The sequence below is a fragment of the Macrobrachium nipponense genome, chromosome 1 (assembly GCF_015104395.2).
Source record: "Macrobrachium nipponense isolate FS-2020 chromosome 1, ASM1510439v2, whole genome shotgun sequence".
Classification (NCBI taxonomy): Eukaryota; Metazoa; Arthropoda; class Malacostraca; order Decapoda; family Palaemonidae; genus Macrobrachium; species Macrobrachium nipponense.
In genome coordinates, this window is record NC_087200.1 from 86,292,386 (window position 1) to 86,317,282 (window position 24,897).

Consider the following 24,897-nt stretch of genomic DNA (forward strand, 5'->3'; position numbering starts at 1 on the left):
GCACTGACACTAGTTTACCAGTTCTATCGGACACCCACCACTCACGGCGGGAGAGCAAGTAGAGGCCGATTTTTATTCTGTCAAGTAACTCCGGTGTACTCCGGTGTTATGATATATCACTTCTTGGACTTAGTCCAACTGTTAGTGTTGATACTCATGTATCTGTTCACTTACAGGCCACCCATTGCCAGGAATCTGGCTGTAACACTGTCCTGCAGGACCCCTGTGGGCACGAGGTCTACCGGACGCATGCTGTCTGCGCCATCCGCTATGGGGAGATAGCTGTCTGGCATTATGAGAGTTGCTCCATATGCTATGATCTGGTAGATCAGGTTACCTCCAGAGTAAGTACTCTTCCGGATACCAAGTTATCATATATAATTTTGGCCTATATGTATACAATTCTTATAAGTGATATATCATTACAAGTGATAATATATTTTAGTTCTAAGTAGCTTAGTATTTATACTGACCCTCTCTTTCAGACTGCTCAAGCGGTCAGGGACGCCGCCCAAACCACCCTGAAGGCCTGGGTCGGTGGGTTTGGAAGGAACGTTACCAAGGGGCAGCCCTATATTCTTGACAAGAAGATGGCTGCTCTTGTCTTCCCCAGAGGTAAGGCGACTTCCTACGTTGACCCGGAAGCGGCGGCCCCTTACATCGCTGCTATTCAGCACCAAGTAGCTCAAGCTTTGGAGGATCCTGGGAACCAAGAAATCGTAGAAGAAGTGGCAACACTGAATCTGGACCTCGAGCCCATGGCAATAGAGGCAGCAGGTAGGAGGTTCAGTGAGGCAGGTTTGGTAGGGGCTCAAGGTTTACCCTTGAGCCATTCTAGATCTTCTTCCCCTGTCCCTTCTTCTTTTCAAGGATTCTCTGAGGATGGGCTTTCGGCTAGACCGAAGTCCATCCAGGCAATCCCTAAGGTCAAAGGGAAGCGTGAAGTAAAAACGCTTCAAAAGACGCTGTCTAAGAAGGCGGCTTCGAGCGGTTCTCAAAAGTCTCCGGCTCACCATCCCAGAGCAGAGAAGCCCAAGTCGTCTTCCCACTTGAAAGGGTCCAGAGGGAAGTCCTCCAGAGACAAGGCTCAGCTCCCATATGATCCTGAGCCTTCAACCTCTACAGGAGCACGCCCTAAGACTCCCAGAGAGAAGCAGGAACCTAGTTCCTTTGATTCGGACTCCTTTACTGCTAACATCATGCAGCAAATGGGTAGTCTGGTAGGGAACTTGGTTCGGGACAAGTTCCAAGAGATGCTCTCTCACATCTCTTCTTCCTTTGAGGAGTCAGGTCAGTCAATCCGGGCCATCTCGGAGAGGCTGGCCAACCAGGAGAACCTCATAGCAGGTCTCCGGGAGAACCCTACGGCAGCTCTACCTCAGCCCGGTGTGGCAGCTCAGGCCATGCCAGACTACAACACCCTCCCTCCTTACACGGCGAGTAATCCTTGGAGGATATCGTCTTATGCCCCCTTTAAGGAAGGGATGTTAACGTTGGCAGACTGTGGAACTCGAAGGATTGAGGACTTCGAGTTCCACCAAGCAGACCTGCAACCCCCCTTCATTGGTTACGCCCGCCTTACGGAGGCAGCTATGAGGAGGGATGATAAGATCCCAAAAGCGGCCGTCATCTTCGGTCGGGATCAAGCCCAGCGTGACTGGCTAAGAAACTAGAAGACTGGGATTGCACTAATACCAGGATCCAAGCGTTTAAAAGCGCTTTTACCATGTTTGTGGTGGACGGAGAGACTCCCATTCCGTTCACCACAAAAGTGACGGAGTTAACAATGCAGGCCGCTATGAGAGACGAGCCGATGCCACAACTCCGGGAAACGGAGCCCACGTCACTCCTCCTTCCTGGTATGGAAGATCTTTGGGCAGATCTCCCGGCCACCTTTTCAGTCGGGAAATTAAAGCCGGACTGTGCCATCATACAGTTCAGCGAACGGCTTCCCAGACTTCCACAGTCCCATTCAGGCTGAATTTGACGCACGTACAAGGCTATCTAGATCACTCAATACTCTGGTCATGATAGAGGTTTCTGCCGTTACTTATGGTAACGAACCTCTGTTCAAGTTAATAGCCAAATCACATTTACATACTGTACAATGTGATTTGTACGATTTCATCGTGGCGAGGCGTAACTGCAGGAAACATGTTCTGCAGGAAGCCACCATCCGCCACGAACCGAATAGGTTGCTGGCGGCTTCGATCTGGGGTGCTGACCTTTTCCCAGAATTGGTCATCAATTCGGTTCAGTATGAGGCGACAAGACTCAACCAGAGTCTTAAGGTCCGCTGGGGCCTCTCCAGTAAGAGGAAGCCGGAGTCGACTTCTTCATCCAAGAAAGTCAAGAAGCCTAGAAAATTTCAGCCTTTCCAGGCTCCCCAGCAACAGCAGGTAGTTCAGAAGTGCCAGTTTCCCAAGTGCCACAGCCTTCTACATCGAAGACACAGCCTCAGCAACAATTTCTGCTGCTGACTCCTCAAGGTCAAGCTTCCACCTCCTTTGCTGTCTCTCCGGCCTTCAACCCAGTGTTTGAAGGCCAGTCGTTCCAACCTTTCAACAGGTTCGGAAGGGGCAGCAGGGCTAGAGGTGCCTTTCGCCAGAGAGGCGGCGGAAGAGCATCCAGCCGAGGGAAGCCCTTACGGGGAGGCCGCGGGTCTCGACCTGCCCCAAACCAGTGAGAACCCTCAGGTAGGAGGGAGACTGTTCCTCTTTTGTCACAGATGGAGGTTCAGCAGCTGGGCACAGAGCATTGTGTCCAATGCTTAGGATGGAGCTGGACCAAAGGCCCTCCTTCATCCAAGATCTTCTATCAACAACCGACAACGGAATTGGTAGAGTATGCCCAAGAACTCCTTCAGAAAGGGGTAGTGTCAAAAGTCAGGCATTTGAAGTTTCAAGGTCGCTTGTTCAGTGTGCCAAAGAAAGGCTCAACCAAATGAAGAATAATTCTAGACTTGTCCCGTCTGAACTTATTCATTCGTTGCGACAAGTTCAAAATGTTGACTATCTTGCAGGTGCGGACCTTACTTCCCCGTGGGGCCGTCACCACCTCTATCGATCTTACAGACGCATACTATCATGTCCCAGTGGCAAGACACTTCCGACTTCCGCCCGTACCTTGGTTTCAGGCTAGGGGACCAGGCATTCTCCTTCAAGGTAATCCCCTTCGGGCTAAATGTAGCCCCCAGGGTCTTTATGAAGTTAGCGGAGACAGTAGTTCAACAACTCAGGTCTCAGGGAATAATGGTAGTTGCGTATCTGGACGATTGGCTCGTTTGGGCAACAAGCATCAAAGAATGCCACAGAGCAACGGTCAAAGTAATCCAGTTTCTGGAACACTTGGGGTTCCAGATAAACAAGAGAAATAGCCAAAGCGACCAGACAATTTCTCAAGTGCAAACAGACATCTCGAAGGAGCCAGGAAAGGATCCTGGGCTCTCTTCAATTCGTCTCAGTAACCGACTTTCTGCTGAAGGCAAAACTCAAGGATATAAATCGCGTCTGGCACTGAAGGGCAAACAAGTTCCGGGACGTCCGCTATCCTGGCGATACTACGCAAACGCCTCCGCCCTTGGGCGGAGGTCAAGAATTTATCCAAGTCAATTCCTCTACAATTCCCTCTGCCGGCATTAGTTATCCACACGGATGCTTCACTAAGCGGCTGGGGAGGGTACTCTCAGTACAAAAAGGTACAAGGGACTTGGTCCCTTCCATTCCGCCGGCTCTTTATCAATGTACTGGAGGCTATGGCAGTATTCCTCACCCTGAAAAGACTTCAACCAGTCAAGGGATTTCACATCAAGCTGGTGTTGGACAGTGCAGTACTAGTACACTGCATCAACAGGGGAGGCTCCAAGTCAAGCCATGTGAAACATGTCAGGATAGCCATATTTTCTCTGGCAGCCAAGTACAAATGGCACCTGTCCTCCACACACCTAGCGGGAGTGAAGAACGTGATAGCAGATGCCCTGTCTCGCTCAGTCCCTCTAGAGTCGGAGTGGTCTCTGGACAGGCGGTCATTCAATTGGATCTGTCAACAGATTCCAGGAGGTGGATCTTTTCGCCACAGAGTCGAACCACAAGCTTCCTTGCTATGTGGCTCCCAACCTGGACCCTCTGGCTTATGCCACGGACGCCATGGCCATAGACTGGAATCAATGGAAGATCTACATCTTTCCTCCAGTGAATCTTCTTCTGAAAGTACTGTGCAAACTCATGACCTTCAAGGGACAAGTTGCCCTAGTAGCCCCCGATTGGCCCAAGAGCAACTGGTTCCCACTCCTGTTGGAATTGGGTCTCTGGCCTCAACGGATTCCCAATCCCAAGCTATCCCAACTAGTGCAAATGAAGACTGTGTTCGCTTCCTCAGGAATTCTCAAAACCCTAACTTTATGGACTTCATGAAGTTCGCAGCCAAAAGGGATGCTGATATTGATCCTCAAAACATCCTATTCTTAGAATCGGATAAAAGGGAATCGACCCTTCGTCAATATGACTCAGCTGTTAAAAAACTAGCCATTTTTCTGAGGGGGGCCGAATCTCCAGCCATGACTACCAACCTGGCTATTTCATTCTTTAGATCATTATTTGAAGATCTTCCAGTTTGGTTTTAAAATAGATCTAACAGACTCCTATTTTTCATCTATCCCTAGAGCCTGTGCTAGGCTCAGACCATCAGAGAGGCCTAATTCTGTGTCATGGTTCTTAAATGATGTTCTCAAACTGGCCTCAGACACTGATAACAACTCATGTGATTTCTTGCCCCTCCTGAGGAAAACATTATTTCTTCTAAGTCTGGCCTCAGGAGCCAGGGTATCTGAACTGTCGGCTCTATCTAGAGACTCAGGTCATATAGAATTTCTCCCTTCAGGAGAAGTCTTACTTTCTCCAGATCGTCAATTTTTAGCTAAAAACGAGGATCCATTAATGAGATGGGCCCCTTGGAAGATCCTCCCACTTCCTGAGGACCCTTCTTTATGTCCAGTTACTACCTTAAGAGCATATCTTACCAGGACAGCCATGAGATCCTCTGGCCCTTTGTTCATGAGGGAAAAGGGTGGCACCATTTCCTTAAAAAGGATTAGGCAGCAGATTTTATATTTTATTAAACAAGCCAATCCAGACTCGTTTCCCAAGGTTCACGATATTACGGCAGTAGCTACCTCTATCAACTACTTTCAGCATATGAATTTTGATGATCTGAAAAAGTATACAGGCTGGAAATCTCCAACGGTGTTCAAACGTCACTACCTTAAGTCCTTAGAAGCTCTTAAATTCCCAGCAGTGGCAGCGGGAAACACAGCTTCTCCTGACACTGCTTAAGTAGTATTAGTAATTAGATCTAGATCTCCTTTCTACCTGCCTTACTGACGTCCTTCCTGCGATTCTGCCACCATGTAGCCTTTTTTATGCCTTAGGTGCCATAGGTGCACATATTGTGATGTTTTCCTTATTTTTATGCTAGGATTACTCACGCATATCTTTGAATTTGTGATTTTGTATTTAATTTTAAGATTAATGTAAGTTATCATACTTAATCTTAAATATGTATTATAATCCTTTATAATTCTTAAGTCCTTCTACATTACAGTACTAAAATTTTTAATTGTTTTTTATTTTTTCCTTACACATTTTGTATCCATATACAAGCTTGTGGCCATTTCTCTGGTACTATTTCACAAAGCGACACGGGCTGAGCCCAGAAAAGGGATTTTGACGAAGGAAAAATCTATTTCTGGACAAGGGCCCGTGTCGCCCAGTGAAATCCCACCCGGTTTTTGCCCCCACCCTTGGGCCCAAGCTTGACAGGCTAACTCCAAGGATGACCGGTAGAGGCGCTAGTGATGGCGTCGGGGGCGCTAGTAGTAGTCGTAGCTGAGAGCGGGCCTTACGCCGGCCCTCTCAGGTAGGGGGATTTCGAAGAAGGATGGATCTAAATGGTAAGAGACCCGTGGTAGTGGTTTCACTCGCCTCAGAAACCATACCGACACCTTTTATATAAGGTGAGTGAGTCAGAATATTCTGACATTCCAATTTAGCTTTTTTCTCTGGTAATTTTAGCAATAATTTACCTTAGAAATGTGTGCTAAAGGGACATTTCACTGGGCGACACGGGCCCTTGCCCAGAAATAGATTTTTCCTTCATCAAAACCCCTTTAGTGTACAAGGTACAAGAAATACTATGCATACATGTACATACGTATGTAGTAAAATGTGGAACCTTACCTTTCGAGTGAGGCGATGTCCGAAAGTGGCGACAGAGGGGGAGGACAAATGGCAGAAAACATAACACTTAACTTTACGAAACACATTAAAAAATGACAGAAAACATTAACACTAAACTTTACGAAACACATTAACAAATGGCAGGAAACATTAACACTTTTTTATTATCTCCATCTTCGTCTCCATAGGAAGTATCCTCTTCTTTCCGTGAACTTCAGCAACATTCTTGGGACCCATGGCTAATAATGTAAGTAATTAACCCTTAAACACCGAAGTGGTATTTAAAAAATCGTCTCCCGTATAACGGCGGTGTTCGTGAGTGAGCACCGAAGCAGAAATTTTTTTTTTTCAAAAAATCACAGCACACTTAGTTTTCAAGATTAAGAGTTCATTTTTGGCTCCTTTCTTTTTCATTGCCTGAAGTTTAGTATGCAACCATCAGAAATGAAAAATAATATCATTATCATATATAAATATTGGGATATATGACAGCGCAAAAAAACTTTCATATATAATTGTATACAAATCGCGCTGTGAGCAAAACGGTTAAAGATAATGAGTTAATATTTTTTCGTTGTATTGTACACTAAATAGCAATCATTTTGGTATATAACACATTGTAAAACGATAAAGGCAACACAGAGAAAATGTTATCACAAAATGATGCATGAATTCGTAACGTGCGTTCACCATAAATCGAAATATTGTGCTAGAGACTTCCCGTTTGTTGCCAAATGAAGGTAATTGATTGAATATTACTAGACTGTAAGTTTTGTAGCTTACAATTACAGTTTTCGACCATTTCAGTTGAGTTAAAGTTGACCGAAGGACGAATTTTTTCTATTTATCGTTATTTATATGAAAATATTTCAAAACTGATAAAAGCTACAACCATAGGTTGTTTTTAGTTGTATTCTACATGAAATTGCACACATTTTCATATATAAAACTTTATGTGACGGCTAATTTAAAAAGGTGCATACATTACGACAATCGGACGAAAAAATTTCTGATTTTTTCAGAAGAGTTACCGTGCGGACGTAAGGAAAAAGTTTATTTCATAAATTTACCATAAATCAAAATATTGTGCTAGAGACTTCCAATTTATTGCAAAATAAAGGTAAATGATTGAATATTACTAAAATGTAATAGTTTTAGCTTACAATTGCATTTTTGACCATTTTGGTCAAGTCAAAGTTGACCAAAGGTTGAAATTTTGGCACTTTTCGTTATGTATATGGAAATATTTCAAAACTGATAAAAGCTACAACCATAAGTTGTTTTTTGTTGTATTCTACATGAAATTGCAACATTTCCATATATAAAACTTTATGTAATGGCTAATCTAAAATGGCGCAAACATTACGACAAACGGACGAAAAAATTTATGATTTTTTTCGGAAGAGTTACCATGCGGACGTAAGGAAAATGTTTTTTTTTTCATAAATTCACCAAAATCGAAATATTGTGCAAGAGGGGTCCAATTTGTTGCAAAATAAAGGTAAATGATTGAATATTACTAGAATGTAAGTGTTTTAGCTTACAATTGCGTTTTTCGACCATATCGGTCGAGTCAAATTTGACCGAAGGTTGAAATTTTGGCACTTATCGTTATATGAAAATATTTTCAAAACTGATAAAAGCTACAACCATAAGTTGTTTTTTGTTGCATTCTACATGAAATTGCGAACATTTTCATATGTAAAACTTTATGTAACGGCTAATTTGAAATGGTGCAAACATTACGGAAGAGTTACCGAGCGGTCGTAAGGAAAATGTTTTTTTTCATAAATTCACCATAAATCAAAATATTGTGCTAGAGACTTCCAATTTATTGCAAAATGAAGGTAAATGATTGAATATTACTAGAATATAAGAGTTTTAGTGTACAATTGCATTTTTTGACCATTTCGGTAGAGTCAAAGTTGACTGAAGGTTGAAATTTCGGCACTTTTCGTTATTTATACAAAAATATTTCAAAACTGATAAAAGCTACAACCATGAGTTGTTTTTAGTTGTATTCTACATGACATTGTGCACATTTTCATATATAATACTCCATGTAATGGCTAATATAAAATGGTGCAAAAATTATGTCAAAGTGACAAAATAATTTCCGAGATGTGTTGCCGATACTTTTTAGTGCTAGAAGAAAGAAATTCGCGCTTGCGCACCTGGGTAGCAATTGTAAACAAAACAACACCTTGGTCCGTGAGCTCCCAGCATCCCCCAAGGCGCGTGATTCAAAAGTTTTTGCCTATTAGGCCTATAACTATTTTTCCGCGAATTTAAAAAAAAAACTTTTATATCGACGTACCATACGTCCAACCGTCACCCAACAGACAATTTATATCGACGTTTAATACGTCCAATCGGCATTAAAGGGTTAAGTTCACACACAACATGATAAAGTAACTTATAGTACAACAAAACCTAAATCACTAACACGAATTTACGTTAACGAACAAAATCTACGTGAACAAACGAATTGCATGTGTACGATAACGCTGCCGAAACAAAATGGTCGAGGAACTCCCTTACGTAGATGCATGATGGGATAGATGCTGACCAATAGGAGAGCAGGATCTTATGGCGGTAACTGGCATCAGGAACATATGGGAGAGCGGGAGGATGGTGGCGAGTCTACTGAGATGGCAGCGCGCAAGTTTTTAAAATTGTTGTTGGGGGCCCGGGTGAATCTCGGACTTTACAGTACACCCTTTCGCAACATGAATTATTTTCGTACACAGAAGCAAAAAAATCTTCGTCTTTGCCTTCGTAACCTGGATTTTTTGTACGTAGGGACTTTCGTATGTAGGGGTATGACTGTACATAGAAAGTACTGAAAATGGGTAGTATAAAAAAGTTTGACTGAGAAAGTTGCCATTTGCCTTGACCCTAATGGAATTATCCTATATGGTAAGTTTCGAAATCTGTGAATTTCCAATTCTGTGAAGCCATGGATTGACCAAATTCTCGCATAATTGGGGACTGTACTGTATTTTAACCTTCATAATACCTAATATTCATGGTAAATTTAACTAATATTTGAAGAAAAATGCCTATGTTAACTGTGTACATCAGTACTAGTCTAGTGTCTATTTTATATAACACTCATGCTGAATCAACTTCAGCATGTAAACAATCAACTTATCACATCAATATTATTACACTTCTGCAGTATTTTTGTTAGAAATAGACTGGAATCATAAAACAAATGCTTTTAGTGCGTGAATATATAAATTTCAACTGGTAAGGATGGTACTCACAGGGCAGAGAAACTTAGCACCTCCTGACTGAATAAGTTCAACAGTAGCCGCTGGCATAAATGTGCACTGACCATGGAAGAGACACAAACATTTTATACACTGCAAGCTTGGTACTGTCCCTGCACCAAGCTGACACTGTCCAGTGCAATGAAAAAGCTGCTGACGAGTCCTTTCAGATAACCTAGTAAGAATATCTAATATAAGCCAAATATTTTGAAATATAAAGTAATACTGTATTTCCCAGTGTTGAAGATGCTCTGACCTCCGACCTCAAAGACACATCCCAAATTTGCATAACAGTATTTTGAAGAAAACAAAATGAAAATAAGGTTGCAACTTGTTTTGGTTGTTTCGCATTCAACAATTTCAATACACACATTAAAGTAGCATAGATTAAGCTGGTACAGCATATTGACTAGTTTTCATATTAAAATACTTTTTGTTTCAAGTTAACTGATTTTAAGATGATAGACTTTCAAATTTTACATACCAGCAAACTGAAAAACTAGAATAGATTACTATATAATGCACATAGTGAAAACTGCCTGATGGTGTTTTTTTAAAGAAATTATTTTGGCCACTAGAGCCTCAGTGCATGTAAGTGGACAGGGTACAACTAGAGCAATATTTTATGATTTTGAATAGTACTGGATGCAGACTTATACAACAACAATTTTCTTCAAGTCGCGGGTAAAGGAAAACTAACTGCAGTAAAATTAGAAATATGGAATAGCATTCTATAGCAGTGACATTGTAAAAAACATGGAACAAACATGACATCCCAAACAGAACAAATAAAAATAGAATATAGATTACAATCCACACAATACGTACAGATTTTACAAATATATGTTATTACTTGTCCGTTAATTTGTCTATTATAATTCAGTCATATGGGAACTATGTACAGTATATTCTTTAGTCATATGGGAACTATGTACAGTATATTCTTTCACTCTTAAAATATACTTTTATTTACTATTTTAACTAACAATAATTTGTGTACTTCATTCAGAGGTCATATACAGGAACTATAATTACCTTCTAACTTAGATAAAATGACAAATTTTTTATTAATTTGTATTTTTCATAGCTAACAAACCTGAAGTCTTAACAGTAGGATAAGCTTTCCAGCGCCAGCTGGAAACTGGTTAAAAACAATAAAAAATTGTACATGCAAGGAATCTGTGGCATCTGGCATCCAATACGTACTAGAGGTGGAAGCGAGTCAAAGACCACACTTGAACCTAGTGATGTGTCAGTCTGTCTTCTAACCCAGGATGAAACATAAAAGGGGTGGCTAGAGGTGGGCCATCTATGTTAAGAGCTCAGGTTTGTTACCTACGAAAAATACAAATTAATAAAAAATTTGTTATTTGTTCATATGCGGAACAAACCTTTTATCTTAACAGGGAGGCATGAGAATCCTGAGCTGACTGGAGGTTCCGCACACCTGATCATTCTTCTTAGAAATAAGAATTCTAAAGAAGAGGACCCAAGCTTCTGAGATGTTAGATATGTGGATATCTAACACCCTGTCCACTGGGTTTAAATACAATGAAACATGTCCAGATTCACTGCATATATGGACTATATCTGTTCAAGCAACAAACCATGTTAGCCACAAGAAACAGGCTTTTCCCCACCACTTGCTGGAGAATAGAGTTGAAGCTACTAAGAAGCAGATTTGTTATGTTGAATGGAACACAAAAAGTGCTGTAACAATATGGCTGCACTGCTCACCTGCATCAAGTAATTTCCAGAGTATGATGTGTCTATTCTTCAAACTGCCTGTAGATACTGAAGAAAGGAGAAAAAGAAATGAGGCCAGTCATCTCACTCATACTCATTCCCTACTTCACACAATCATCTTGGGCAAGATACAAACTGTCCTGCCAGGGGCACTGGAAGAGTTAGACTTGTTGATCAGCCACCACTGGACCCGAAGGAAAAGTGTCCAAGGATCTGTGGGCAACATACTTCAGGTACAAGAAAATTAAAGTGGTTTGACGCAGTCAGGAACCAACATTCAAAATTCTATGAACATATAAGTTTTTCTTAGTTGCCAGGGAGGAACCTATTCTTCTGATGTCATGTGCTTCTGCATACACAGAATTGGTGACAGAACTTGTATGCTTGCCTAATCACCTCATGTCCTGGCTAATGTTAACATAAAGTCTACGACACTGAGGGTCTAGGTGACGAGTCCTTTAGATATCAATGCATTGCTCTGACAGGGCAAAGCAGAAAATCTTGAAGGTTGCTGATAACAAATTCCATACTGTAAGGAACAGAAAAGGAGGGAAATCTGTCATCATGAGTGAGGGAATCTGGGTCTTAGCCACGAATTCCAGGAAAAACTCAAAAGCTGCTAACCTCAACTGCTTGGGAGTTTGTCATAATCTGGACCATGGACCCACCACGGCAACATTTGTTGGACATTACATATAAGACCAACAGGCACTTCACAGGCGTTATGTGTGATCTACAGCCGTCTAGTCAGGGACATGAGCCCATCATTGATTGTGAAGTCACATACGTGGGCATGTGATGACGAACAACGCACATGACACCATCTGGGAGAAAGAGAAGCAGAAGCACAATATTTTCACTTGGCCAATCACGACCACTGACTGGAAAGCGAAAAACGAAGATAGGACCTCCTAGAAGAACATGACAAGAACACCTTGGTTTCTTGGAAACTGGGGAAAGACGACCTCTCTCTCTACCACAAATAGCCGAAGGAGCACGTCTGCCATGAGCTTCATGGCCCTCACTTGAAAAACATCGGCAAATGTGAACAATATCACAGCCATCGCCTGAAACACGTCCACAGAAGTGAGCAACAGGTGAGAAAACCCCGCAACCAGCAGGGGAATGATTGATTGATTGATTGTAGGTTTTCTGGCGTCACAACTACCAGGGTCACCGACGCCGAATGCTAAGTGTGATCTTTTAACGTTATTTAAAATCTTGTTTAATATATTATAAATTTTATTTTTAAAAGAGATACATAAATTTGATTAAAAAAAAAACAAAAAAAGATCTGATAAAAATAAGAATAAAATTCTGATCAAATAAAATTCTAATAAAAAGAATTGTTAATTAATCTGAATAAAATATAAAACAAAACCAAAAGGGAAAAAAGTATATACTAAGACAGCACAGCTCAGATATATTTGAGAAGACCAGCTTCTTTGATAAAAGAGATAACGTTATTAACACACATGCTTTCTCCCAACAGTTTTGGCATGCTATAATTACCACCTGCTTCACTACTATAAGCTAAAAAACGATTCCTAAGTTCCACTAGACTGGGACACTCAACCAGCAAATGCCTAACAGTCAGTGGAACTAAGCAATCATCACAGAATGGCTCATTCTCCAAGTGGTAAAAGGCAATTATCATCTACCAAAGGAACACATCAATGTACATGACGGAAAGACTTACACCCGTGAGAGAAAGAAGACACAGCTCTTGGAGAAACAATCCATGAATGTGCATCACATCTGCGTAAAACTAGAACAAAAATGACTGAGTCATGAACGTGTTAGTGACGAGGCACCAATGCATATGCTGGAAAAATTACCCCGAATGTCCAGAATCTCTCACGTCCAACAAAGGAAACTGCATCAACTCTGGCTTGGACATTGCAGAATCTACCCGGCTACTTATCTGGATCCGAGTTTTGAAGAAAACCGAGTATAACAAGCATCCTTAAGATTCTTGGATTTTGTTGCTCCCTCCACCCAAGTGTCTGAAGAAACAAGGGAGAAGAGACTAGTTCGGGGATATCCTGGAATTAATATCGGTGACCTCTCCAACTTGCTGAATCTGAGAAAATCGTGCAGCTAGAGCTTTAAGTTGCAGGATCTTGAAGAGAAGCTCATAACACAAAACAAGCCCCAGCTTGTTGATGAGGGAGAGCATCGATAGAAGGTTGCGAGGATGACGACATGACAAAAGGATCTCTCTTTTTTTTGTTTTAACTTTTACAGCACTAGGAGGGCCTCCAGCACACATACACAAAGAAAAGCGAAAAATTTCCCAAAAAATTGCAACGCCTAAGGTAGCAAAAGACGGGTCTCTCTTGAAACGCAAAGATGATCAAAACTATATCGTCATGAGAACGAGCCATGAGGTCACAAACCCATCCATGACATCACACAGCAGACGAAATATTGTACATAAGAGTGCATTAATCATATTCAAACAAAATTGTAATGACATGCTTATTTCACATGACAAATAGGAGAAGCAAGGAGAACATAATAGGAAGACGAAACATCAGAGGAAGAAGACACCACAGAACCAGACAAAGTCACATAGAAGAAGTCATCTGTTAAGATTGGTATCCCTGCATGCCGACGTAAACTTCGCAAGCCACCATGTAGAAGGGGCTCCGAGGCTTGAAAGGAACACACTGCCGTCAGGACTGACTGGGTTCCAAAATCTCATCACAGCACCAACAAACATACAAATTAGTGAAGTGGCAACTCTGGGAGAGGGAAGTGAATGCAGAGAACCTTCCAAGAACTGAGCAGAACATGCCAATGACCAACTTCAAGGTGAGAGGGCAGACAACTGTTGAGCCTGAAAAGAAATATTCATATGTAAGGGATAAGGGAAGGGAGTGAGCTGTACGAATCATGGGCCCCCCACCCCAAAGAGATGAGACAGAAAATTCTAACTGGTCTTGAGCAAGTAGTTGGGACCAAAGCAAACGCAGAACTTCCACCACTAAACTTCATGTTGAGGAAGTGGAGGAACACTTCGAGGTGAAGTGAGACGAATCCTTTCAGATGACCACTTTCTGCAAATCGATCCCGTAACACCTCGAATGTCCTGAACCACACAAACTCTGTAAGACTAAAACATTCCCACGTTCCCAGAAATTGTCAAAACACCACTTGGGTAGAAGGAGAAACCAACCTTTGTCCTGTTGATAGTTTGGCATTGTCTAAAAAAAAAAAAAAAAAAAAAAAAATAAAAAAAAAAAAAAAAAAAAAAAAAAAAAAATCATCAAACACACTTACAAGGTGTTAGGATATAATGACATATAAAAAAAAAAGATCCACACAAAGCCTACTAAGTGGTAAGTCAGTAAATATATAATTGAAGAAGAAATGAGACATTGAAATGTCTTGATATAAATGTTTCAATATATCCCAAACAATATCTCAAATTACAAACTTGCTGACAAAATGGAGCTGGCCGCTCTCTCCCTGAAGGCGCACTATTCCCTGAGAGAGATAGGGCAGCATTATAAATAAAACAGTTGATGAAGAAGCAGTAGGAATAAGACTGGTATCACATCTACTGCAAGTTGCATCTGTCATTGAGGAAGCATGAACATGGGAACCCTGGAAGGCTGGGACAAATACGTTGACACTCGTGGGACTTCTTAGGCTGGATAGAATATATGAAACAACAATATGGGCTTAGGTCAAAAGCCAGTTTGGGAAGGAGAGCAAAGCGAACGTCCGCTCTCCAAGATGGTTGGAGAAAGACTGATGCATCACTAGGTTCAAGTGTGGTATCTCACTTGCTTCCAGCTCAACTACGTATTGTATGCCATATGCCAAAGATTACTTGCATTTTTAGTTTTTTATTGTTTTTAACCGGTTTTCAGTTGGCACCAGAAGAGTTACCCTGCTGTTAAGACAGAGCGCTTGTTCCACGTATGAACAACTTTCATTTCAATAGGACTGGCCTATGAAAATGGGAACCTTTGGCTTCTACAGTATAAGGAAACTTCCACAACTTATTTCATAAAGATAAATAAGTCTTTGACACCAGGAAATACAATAAATCAAAAAGTTATACTGCTATAAAAGCAAAATTTGTATCTTAAAACAGTATACAAATAATAATGGCAATAAAGAATATTAACCTTACAATCAACTGGAAATACTTACATTGGTGTTAAAATACGAACAGGGAGTCCAATCGAATTGCAGAGCTTTGTTGTGAACACAACATGATTTTTGTTAATAAAATGACTACGTGGCACCGTTGTTGAAGTAGTTGCTTCAGTCTTCGAACTCTGTGAACCTTTGGGGGTTGCTGAAATACAGACAAGGAATACGTACTTCAATATGGTAGTTAAAAATCTTATAAGCAACATTAAATTTAAAACTATCCATTTTCCACAAGCTATAATCTGCCAACAAATTGGGGATGGTAAGCAATACAAATATGCTTACCTGTAATAATATAAATTTTCATAATAAAATTTATTACTTTGATACTTACCTACTGTTAAAGTTAGCTATATTTCCGTGCCGATTAGGCAAGTCGGCATTCAAACAAAAAATTTAATGGCTGCCCAGATGACTGTCTAGTTTATCTGTTTGAATGTTTTAGCTCATCCGAATTCTCCTTGGCAGCCCACTAAGTTGTGGGGAGGCTGGGTGGGTCTACTTTAACAGTAGTTACGTATCCAAATGATACTTTTTATTAAGAAAAGTTATATCATTTGTGATGAATCTTACCTACTGTTAAAGTTCGCTGATTCCCACATTAAGAAGAGGACAGTGGGTAGTGCAGATAGACAAAAATCCGCTCAGCCATTCGAGCTAAAGGTTTCTTGTATGAAACCCAAAACATTCTCACCTGATCTGGATTCCTTTCTGGTTTTTACTACCACCAGAAATTGGATTCCATTCAGGGAGCAAGGCTCTCAACATCTGCAGCAAAGAGCACCCTTGCGGAGAAAATTGCTTCAGTTCAGCCAGAATGAAACACAAGTGCTATGAAGGACCCCTGTGCCTGGGTCCAAAAGCCCTATAAAATGAGTCACTTAAAATAAATACCTTTACGATATAGAGGTACACTCCTACACAAAATTTGTACCTTCACACTCCCCAAAATATTAAAACCCAGGATTTAAACAAAAGAGTCCAAAGAATTGCTTTTTTTTGGTTTAGGAGGGCTACCCACTACTAGTAGTGGATTAAGGGCTTTACTGTTTTCAAACATGATTCTGTATACTTAAGGTAGTGAGCGGGTAAAAACCGAATTGCACTTCTACTGCGCCACATCAATCCTATTCTGAAGTGACAAATTGACTTAACATTATGAATGCTTACCTTCAATAAGGTAGAAGATATGGAGCTAGTTCTCATGCATCACAGAGGACCTTGTGTTCCTTGACAAAAACATTATAAGTTTCTAAAAAAAAAAAAAAAAAAAAAAAAAACACACAACAAAAAGGGTTAACTTTGCCTCTTCCAGGCTTAACTTTCACAAATACATTCTAGTTTTCTAACGCCACAAAACAAAAAGTTAATTTTGCCTTCAAGCTTAACCATTGGCAAAGACAGCTAGGTTTTCTAAAACCAGAAAACAAAAGGTTAATTTTGCCTCTTCCAGGCTTAACCTTTGACAACGATATCTACGTTTCCTAAAACCACAAAACAAAAGGTTAACTTTCCCTCTTCCAGGATTAACCTTTGACAAAGATGTTCAAGGTTTCTAAAAGGATGATAAAAGATATTCTAGGTTTAACCTATCTCGTTAAGTTTTAATTGCCCCCACAGTACAGAGAAGTTTTCTCTTTTTCCCCACTAAGGAGGTTACATTGGAATTCATACAGGTCACTGTTAAACGTAGCCTTAACCCTTAAATGCCGAGCCGCTATTTACCAAAGTGTCTCTCGTATGCCAGCGGCGTTCGGGAGTTAGCGCCGAAGCGGACCGAAGCGGAAAAAAAGATTTTTCAAAAAATCACAGCACGCTTATTTTTTAAGATTAAGAGTTCATTTTGGCTCCTTTTTTTGTCATTGCCTGAAGTTTAGTATGCAACCATCAGAAATGAAAAAAATATCATTATCATATATATATATTGGAATATATGACAGCCCGAAAAAAAATTTCATATATAATGGTATACAAATTGCGCTGTGAGCGAAACGGTTAAAGCTAATGAGTTATTTTTTGTTGTATTGTACACTAAATTGCGAGGATTTTGGCATATAACAAACTGTAAAATGATCAAAGCAACACAGAGAAAATATTATCACAAAATGATGCATGAATTCGTAATGAGCGGATGTAAAAATTTTTTTTCAAAAATTCTCCATAAATCGAAATATTGTGCTAGAGACTTCCCATTTGTTGTAAAATGAAGGCAATTGATTAAATATTACTAGACTGTAAGTGTTTTAGCTTACAATTGCAGTTTTCGACCATTAAAACTGATAAAAGTTACAACCATGAGTTATTTTTCGTTGTATTCTACATGAAATTGCGCACATTTTCATATATAAAACTTTATGTAATGGCCAATATAAAACGGTGTAAACATTACGACAAACTGACAAAAGAATTTCAGAGATTTTCGGCAGAGTTACCGCACGCGGACGTAAGGAAAAAGTGTTTTTTTAAAAAATTCACCATAAGTTGAAATATTGTGCTAGAGTTTTCAAATTTGTTGCAAAATGAAGGTTAATGATTGAATATTACTAGATAGTAAGAGTTTTAGCTTACAGTTGCGTTTTTTTTACCATTTCGGTCAAGTCAAAGTTGACCGAAGGATGAAATTTTGGAACCATGATTTTTATGAAAATATTTCAAAACTGATAAAAGCTACAACCATGGGTTGTTTTTGTTGTATTCTACATGACATTGCACACATTTTCACATATAAAACTTTATGTAACGGCTAATATAAAATAGTGCCAACATTACAACAAACTGACGAAAGAATTTCTGAGATTTTCAGCAGTTACGGGGAGCACACGTAAGGAAAAATTTTTTTTTTCAAAAATTCACCATAAATAAAAATCTTGTGCTAGAGTTTTCAAATTTGTTGCAAAATGAAGGTAAATGATTTAATATTACTAGAATGTAAGATTTTTAGCTTACAATTGTGTTTTTCTACCATTTTGGTCAAGTCAAAGTTGACCAAAGATTGAAATTTTGGCAGTTATCGTGATTTATACGAAAATATTTCAAAACTGATAAAAACTACAACCATGGGTTGTTTTTGGTTGTATTCAACATGAAATTGCACACATTTTCATATATAAAACTTTATGTAACAGCTAATATAAAAGGGTGCAAACATTACGATAAACTGACAAAAGAATTTCTGAGATTTTCGGTAGTTACCGCGAGCGCACGTAAGGAAAAAGTTTTTTTCAAAAATTCACCATAAATCAAAATATTGTGCTAGAGACTTTCCATTTGTTGCAAAATGAAGGTAAATTATTGAATATTACTAGAACATAAGAGTTTTAGCTTACAATTGCAGTTTTCGACCATTTTGGTTGAGTCAAAGTTGACCAAAGGTTGAAATTTTGGCACTTATTGTTATTTATATGAAAATATTTCAAAACTGATGAAGGCTACAACTATGGGTTGTTTTTGTTGTATTCTACATGAAATTGCACACAGTTTCATATGTAAAACTTTATGTAACGGCTAATATAAAACGGTGCAAACATTACAACAAACTGACGAAAGAATTTCCGAGATTTACGGCAGTTACCGCACAGACATAAGGAAAAAGTTTTTTTTCAAAAATTCACCATAAATCTAAATATTGTGCTAGAGACTTCCAATTTGTTGCAAAATGAAGGTAAATGATTGAATATTACTAGAATGTAAGATTTTTAGCTTGCAATTGTGTTTTTCGACCATTTCGGTCGAGTCAAATTTGACCAAAGGTTGAAATTTTGGCACTCAACATGATTTATATGAAAATATTTGAAAACTGATAAAAGCTACAACCATGGGTTGTTTTTTGTTGTATTCTACATGAAATTGCGCACATTTCCATATACTATAAAACTATGTACAGTGGACCCCCCGTATTCGCGGACTCACACATTCGCGGATTTCTCTAGGGAACGTTTCCCCGCATTATTCGCGGAAAATTCGCGCATTCGCGGTATTTTCTATGAGAAATATCCACAAATTCCTGGTTTTTGTGATCAATTTCATCATAAAATGCACTTTTTGTGATAAAACTATTAAAAAAACCAAGTATGAAAATTTTTAGTGGTTTTTCTTAAGTTTTAACTAACAAAATAGGCTGTCTTTAGCGCTTTTATAGGGGTTCCAAACATTCGAGGACTCCCTAACTATTACAGGGGGGGGTTCTGGTACGCATCCCCCGCGAATACGGGGGGAACACTGTAACGGCTAATATAAAACGGTGCAAAAATTACGAGAATGTGAGAAAAGAATTTCTGAGATATGTGGCTGATGCTTTTTAGTGCCAGAAGAAAGAAATTCGCGCATGCACACCTGGGTAACGCTTGTAAACAACAAAATAGTTTGATCCGTGGACTCCCAGCATCCCTCAAGCCGCGTGATTTAAATTTTTTTGCAAACTAGGCCTATAACTATTTTTTCGCGAATATTTAAAAAAACTTTTTGTAGTCGACATATCGTACATTAATTAAGCACCCAACAGACAATTTTAGTTGACGTATAATACGTCCAGTCAGCGTTTAAGGGTTAACATCACCCTCGGCTCTAAGGCAGAAGGATAAAATAGCATTCCTTTTACAACAGCTTGAAGGAGGGTGCTGGCAATAAATTTATTTCTGGGCTCTGCTCGTGTCGCTGCGCGAAATATCCTTTAATCTATTATTTCTAGGGTAAATGTACTAACACATACCAGAGAATAAATAAATAAAGAAAAAGGTCAGTATAACGACTCGCTCACCCTCCCCCCAGAGAGAGTGTCGGTATGAACACTATGGCGAGTGAGACCACTACCACGAGCCAAATGCCAATAGAATTCTCCCACTACAAAATCCCCACAAGAGGGGAGCCGACACCAACAGAGTGGGCAGCACCTACTACTACTACTCCATCCATGCTGCCGACTGCTGCGCCTCTGGTGGCCATCCTTTACAGTTAGCGCACACGATTCACACGTGCCATTTTCTTCTCTGTGTTTTTTGTGCCCTTTCGTTTGGATTTTATTACAATGGAGCGTGCAGCCATCGCAGCAGCTAAGTTAAGTACTCAGTGTTTATTGCTATTTGTTTTTTCCGGCCCTGAGCACGTATTTGCCGTTTTTTAGGTATAAATACGATCTCTAGGTCGGAAGCATGGCAGCATGGTCCTGCCTCGTGATGGGTCCGTTCTGGGTCTCCCATACCCAGAACATCCCCGGTCTTTGTACGCTCTATTTTATTATCCGCTTTGTTTAGGGTAAGGTCTACACGGTTTTGTCATGCATGCATGTCTTTTACCTTATGTAGGCTCTTCCATCCAGACCCTAGCCACGGCTCTCATTATCGGCATCGGCTAGCTTTGAGTGGTAGACTTTCCTTCGGGTTAGTCGTACACTCCTGGATTTTTTCTCCTACTATTGTTTTCTTTTCTTTCATTTTATTATTCATATTGTTAATTATGTGATTTTGTTAGGTTAGTTTAGGCGTCTGGACGCTTAGCCTATGTCACGGCCTATTGGGCCTTTATGTTACCGCTGGTCAGCTCGGTTGCTTCCCGATAGCATCTCGCTGATCAGTTGGTCTTATTTTAGGCTTAGCTGTTGTCCTTATCGCCCCGTGGTCACTATGTGATCACGAGGCAGCCAGACGCCTGTCCAGTCACCTTCCCCCCTCCCGCTCTTCCATAGAGTCGGGGGGGGTAGCTAGGCCTGCCCATGCTCGCTCTGCATACCCGAGCCTGCCTCCCTCTCTCCCCCCAGGCGGAGGGGGTAGAGGGACGGGACAGACCCAGACTGGATTCGACCTCTCCGGCTCTCGGTCCGATCGGATGGTAAGGTGGGGGGGGACTGGCCTTTCCCCCTCTCCATTACTACTTCGTCGCTCCGTTACTAGCCCGAGTCTGTATGCCCCCGCTCTTTCCCACCTTACTAGGGCTCCTTTACCACCCCGGAGACCTGGCATCTAGCGGAAAAAGGAAAAGTGCTTAGTCTACCCCACGGGGTGGACCGGAACATACAGCCGGTCCTCGTCTAACCTCTCCGTTTCACTGAGTTATCACTCCGCCTCGCACTGGACTTAGTCCGGTACGTTCGAGCTTTTAGGTTTAAGATGTGAAGTTTATTTTAAGTACCTTAAACCATCCCCCCTCCCTTCTTTTCACCGGATACCTCCGGGGTTTATAGCCTATTCAGGCTAGTAAGGGAGGGGCTATGCCCGATTTTTTTTTTTTTTTTTTTTTCCGAGCTCCGGCATGCAATGGAGTTCTTCTGTCCTTTAGCCTGTAAGTGATATTCTTTAAGATACTCATGTGTCTTTCCACTTACAGACCACCAACTGTGAGCATCCGGGATGCGCCGCCACACTTCAGGACCCGTGTGGACACGAAGTTTGCCGGTCCCATGCTCCATGCGCGACTCCGCACGGGGACATCCAGGTCTGGTACCATGAGACGTGTACCATATGTTATGATCTGGTGAGCCAGCTTTTAGACGGGGTAAGTATTCCATCTCCGGTAGCTGGTCCGCATCTGTTTTAGTTCTTAAGTTTGTATTAATTACTCTAACTTAAGGAATTCAAAGGGCCTTATAGCCCTATAAGTTAAGTTATACTTTAAGTTATCTTTAGTTTTAAGTTATTCTTAAATCTAATTGATACCCTCTCTTCCAGGCGCCGGCAGTGAGGGATACCGCACTGGCAACCCTGCGGGCCTGGGTCGGCGGTTTCGGGAAGAACGCCGCCAAGGGTATGCCCTACATTCTAGAGAAAAGGTTGGCGGTACTAATCTTCCCCGGAGGCAAGGCGACAGGATACGTCGACCCAGCAGAGGCTGCCCCGACTATCGCCTTCATCCAGCAACAGCTGGCTGCCTCATTGACTGACCAAGGCCAGGATATCTCCTCGGAAGTCGCGACGTTGGATATTAATGTAGAACCTATGGTAGGTGTAGACGACCTGTTGGTCGAGGTAGGTAAGGTGGACACCCAAGGGATACCCTTGGCGTAACTTTCTTCTACTCCTGCAACCTCTCCATCCTTCCAAGGCTTTACGGGTGATGAATTGTATACTCCTCCTGACGCTTCGGTTAGACCAAGGTCAAAGGTCAAGCAGTGAAATCCTTGACAAAGACGTCGTCGTCGTCTAAGAAGACGACTTCGACCTCATCCTCCTCTCGTAAGTCTCCGGCTAGGAATCCCGGAGCAGACAGATCTAAAGCTTCTGGGTCCGGCTCTAAGTCCTCGAGGAGTAAATCCTCCAGAGAGAGATCTCACACTCCGGCTGAGTCGTCAGTTCCGCTACCTTTGGTTCCAATTCAAAGCTACCCCTCCACCTCCGCAGCAGCTCCGGCTTTGGAATCCAATGCTGGCCTGTTACAACAGGTGGGCGACCTGGTTGGGTCTCTAAAGAGTAGCATGGAACAAATGATCTCTCGGTTGTCGGATAGGATTACTTCTCAAGACTCCATTATAGCCGGACTGAGCCAAGCTCCTCTAGCCTCTCCTCCATCTTCCAATGCAGGTGGAGCTCAGCTTCCCCCGTATGACTCGCTACCTCCGTTCTCGATGAACAACCCGTGGAGAGTAGCGTCATACGCCCCCTTCCAGGACGGTCTCATTTCTATACCGGAATTTGGAACTCGAAGAATAGAGGACTTCGAGTTCTACCCGGAAGACCTTCAGCCTCCCTTCATCGGCTACGCAAGGCTCACCGCCTCAGCCATGATTCGAGATGATAGGGTACGAAGGAGACGGTCCTCTATTCACGTGACCAAGCTCAGAGAGAATGGCTCAGGTGTTTGGAGGACATGGATTGTTCGAATACGAAAATCCAACCCTTCAAGAGTCCCTTCACGATCTTCACTATGGATGAGAGTACTCCGCTCCCTTTCCTAACTAAGATCGCGACCTCTACCATCCCAGCGGCCCAGAAGGGGGACCCCATGCCTCAACTGAAGGAAGCAGATCCTACATCTCCGTTACTTCCTTCAGCCGGAGAATTATGGGAAGACTTACCGAAAACACCTTCTCAGCTGGCAAACTCAAACCGGACTGTGCTATGGAGCAGTTTGGTGAAAAGCTACCCCATCAGGCTTTTCCAGATAGCCTTATTCAGGCTGAGTTTGACACTAAATCACGGTTAGCCAGATCAATTAATTCTATGGCTATGACCGAGGTAGGCCACCATAGCCTATGGTTCAGAGCCACTTTTCAAACTCATGACCAAATCCCTGACTCAAACGGTACAGTCAGATATGTTTGAGTTTGCCACTGCTAGAACGAATTGTAGGAAGCATGTCCTACAAGAAGCAACCATTCGGCACGAGCCGAATAGGTTACTCTCGTCAAGCATCTGGGGAGGCAGATCTCTTCCCAGAAGCAATGGTGAAGGAAGTCCAGTCGGAGGCTACGAGGTGAACCAGAGCCTTAAGAGACTCCGTTGGGGCCTTACGGCTAGGAGGAGGCAAGATCCTGCAGCTAGAGGTAAAGGGCAAAGGAAACCCAGGCGTTTCCAGCCCTACCAGAAAAGCAGCCACGCTTTTCTCAGCAAGTTCCGGCGGTTCCCTTAGTCCAAACAGCCCAGCCCTCCACTTCAAAGGCTCAATCACAGCCAATTTATGTGATCTCCCCTCAGCCTCAGCCTCCACCTCTTATGCCATCTCTCCAGCTTACAACCAAACATTCGAGAGTCAATCTTCACAGAAGTATGACCGCTCGGGTAGGGAGGCAGAGGTAAACGTTCCTTTCGTGGGAGAGGATCGGGAAGGTCCCCTTTAATAGGGGAAAACACTTCAGAGGAGGCCGAGGAGGTTACCAGAACCAATGAAGAACTTCAGGTAGGAGGGAGGCTGTTTTCACTTTCGCCACCGTTGGAACTTCAGCAAGTGGGCTCAGAGCATTGTGTCAAAAGGCCTGGGTTGGAGCTGGTTATCGAACCCACCTCCATCCAGGCCTTTTCCGTCAACTTCCTTCCAAAGAACTGACGGAGTATGCGGAGGATCTCCTTCAAAAAGGAGCTATAGCGAGAGTCAAAAGATTAAAGTTTCAAGGTCGCTTGTTCAGCGTGCCAAAGAAAGGCTCACAAAAAAAGAAGAGTAATCTTAGACTTGTCCCGCTTAAACTTAGCCATTCGCTGCGACAAGTTCAAGATGCTCACGATCTCGCAGGTGCGGACCTTACTTCCCCGTGGGGCCGTCACCACCTCTATCGATCTTACAGACGCTTACTATCATATCCCTATTGCAAGACACTTCCGGCCTCATCTAGGCTTCAAGATAGGCGACCAGACATTCTCCTTCAAGGTAGTTCCTTTCGGGCTCAACGTAGCACCCAGAGTGTTTACGAAGCTGGCGGAAGTAGTTGTTCAACAACTCAGGTCGCAAGGGGTTATGGTAGTAGCGTATCTCACGATGGTTGATCTGGGCTTCAACAGTCGAGGAATGCAACAAAGCAACACTGAAAGTGATTCAGTTCCTGGAATATCTAG

At 41.8% G+C, this 24,897-nt stretch overlaps 1 protein-coding gene across 3 annotated transcripts in view; it reads right to left on the reverse strand.

Moving 5' to 3' along the window:
- LOC135219431 (uncharacterized) overlaps nucleotides 1–24,897 on the reverse strand; it is a 751,318-nt gene that overhangs the window by 180,770 nt on the left and 545,651 nt on the right. For all 3 annotated transcript variants that reach the window (XM_064256210.1, XM_064256211.1, XM_064256209.1), the window contains 2 exons: nucleotides 15,422–15,569; nucleotides 9,503–9,683 (listed from right to left, as the gene is read on the reverse strand). In XM_064256210.1, coding sequence (XP_064112280.1) covers nucleotides 9,503–9,683; nucleotides 15,422–15,569 — 329 coding nt within the window. The remainder of the gene's footprint in view (nucleotides 1–9,502; nucleotides 9,684–15,421; nucleotides 15,570–24,897) is intronic.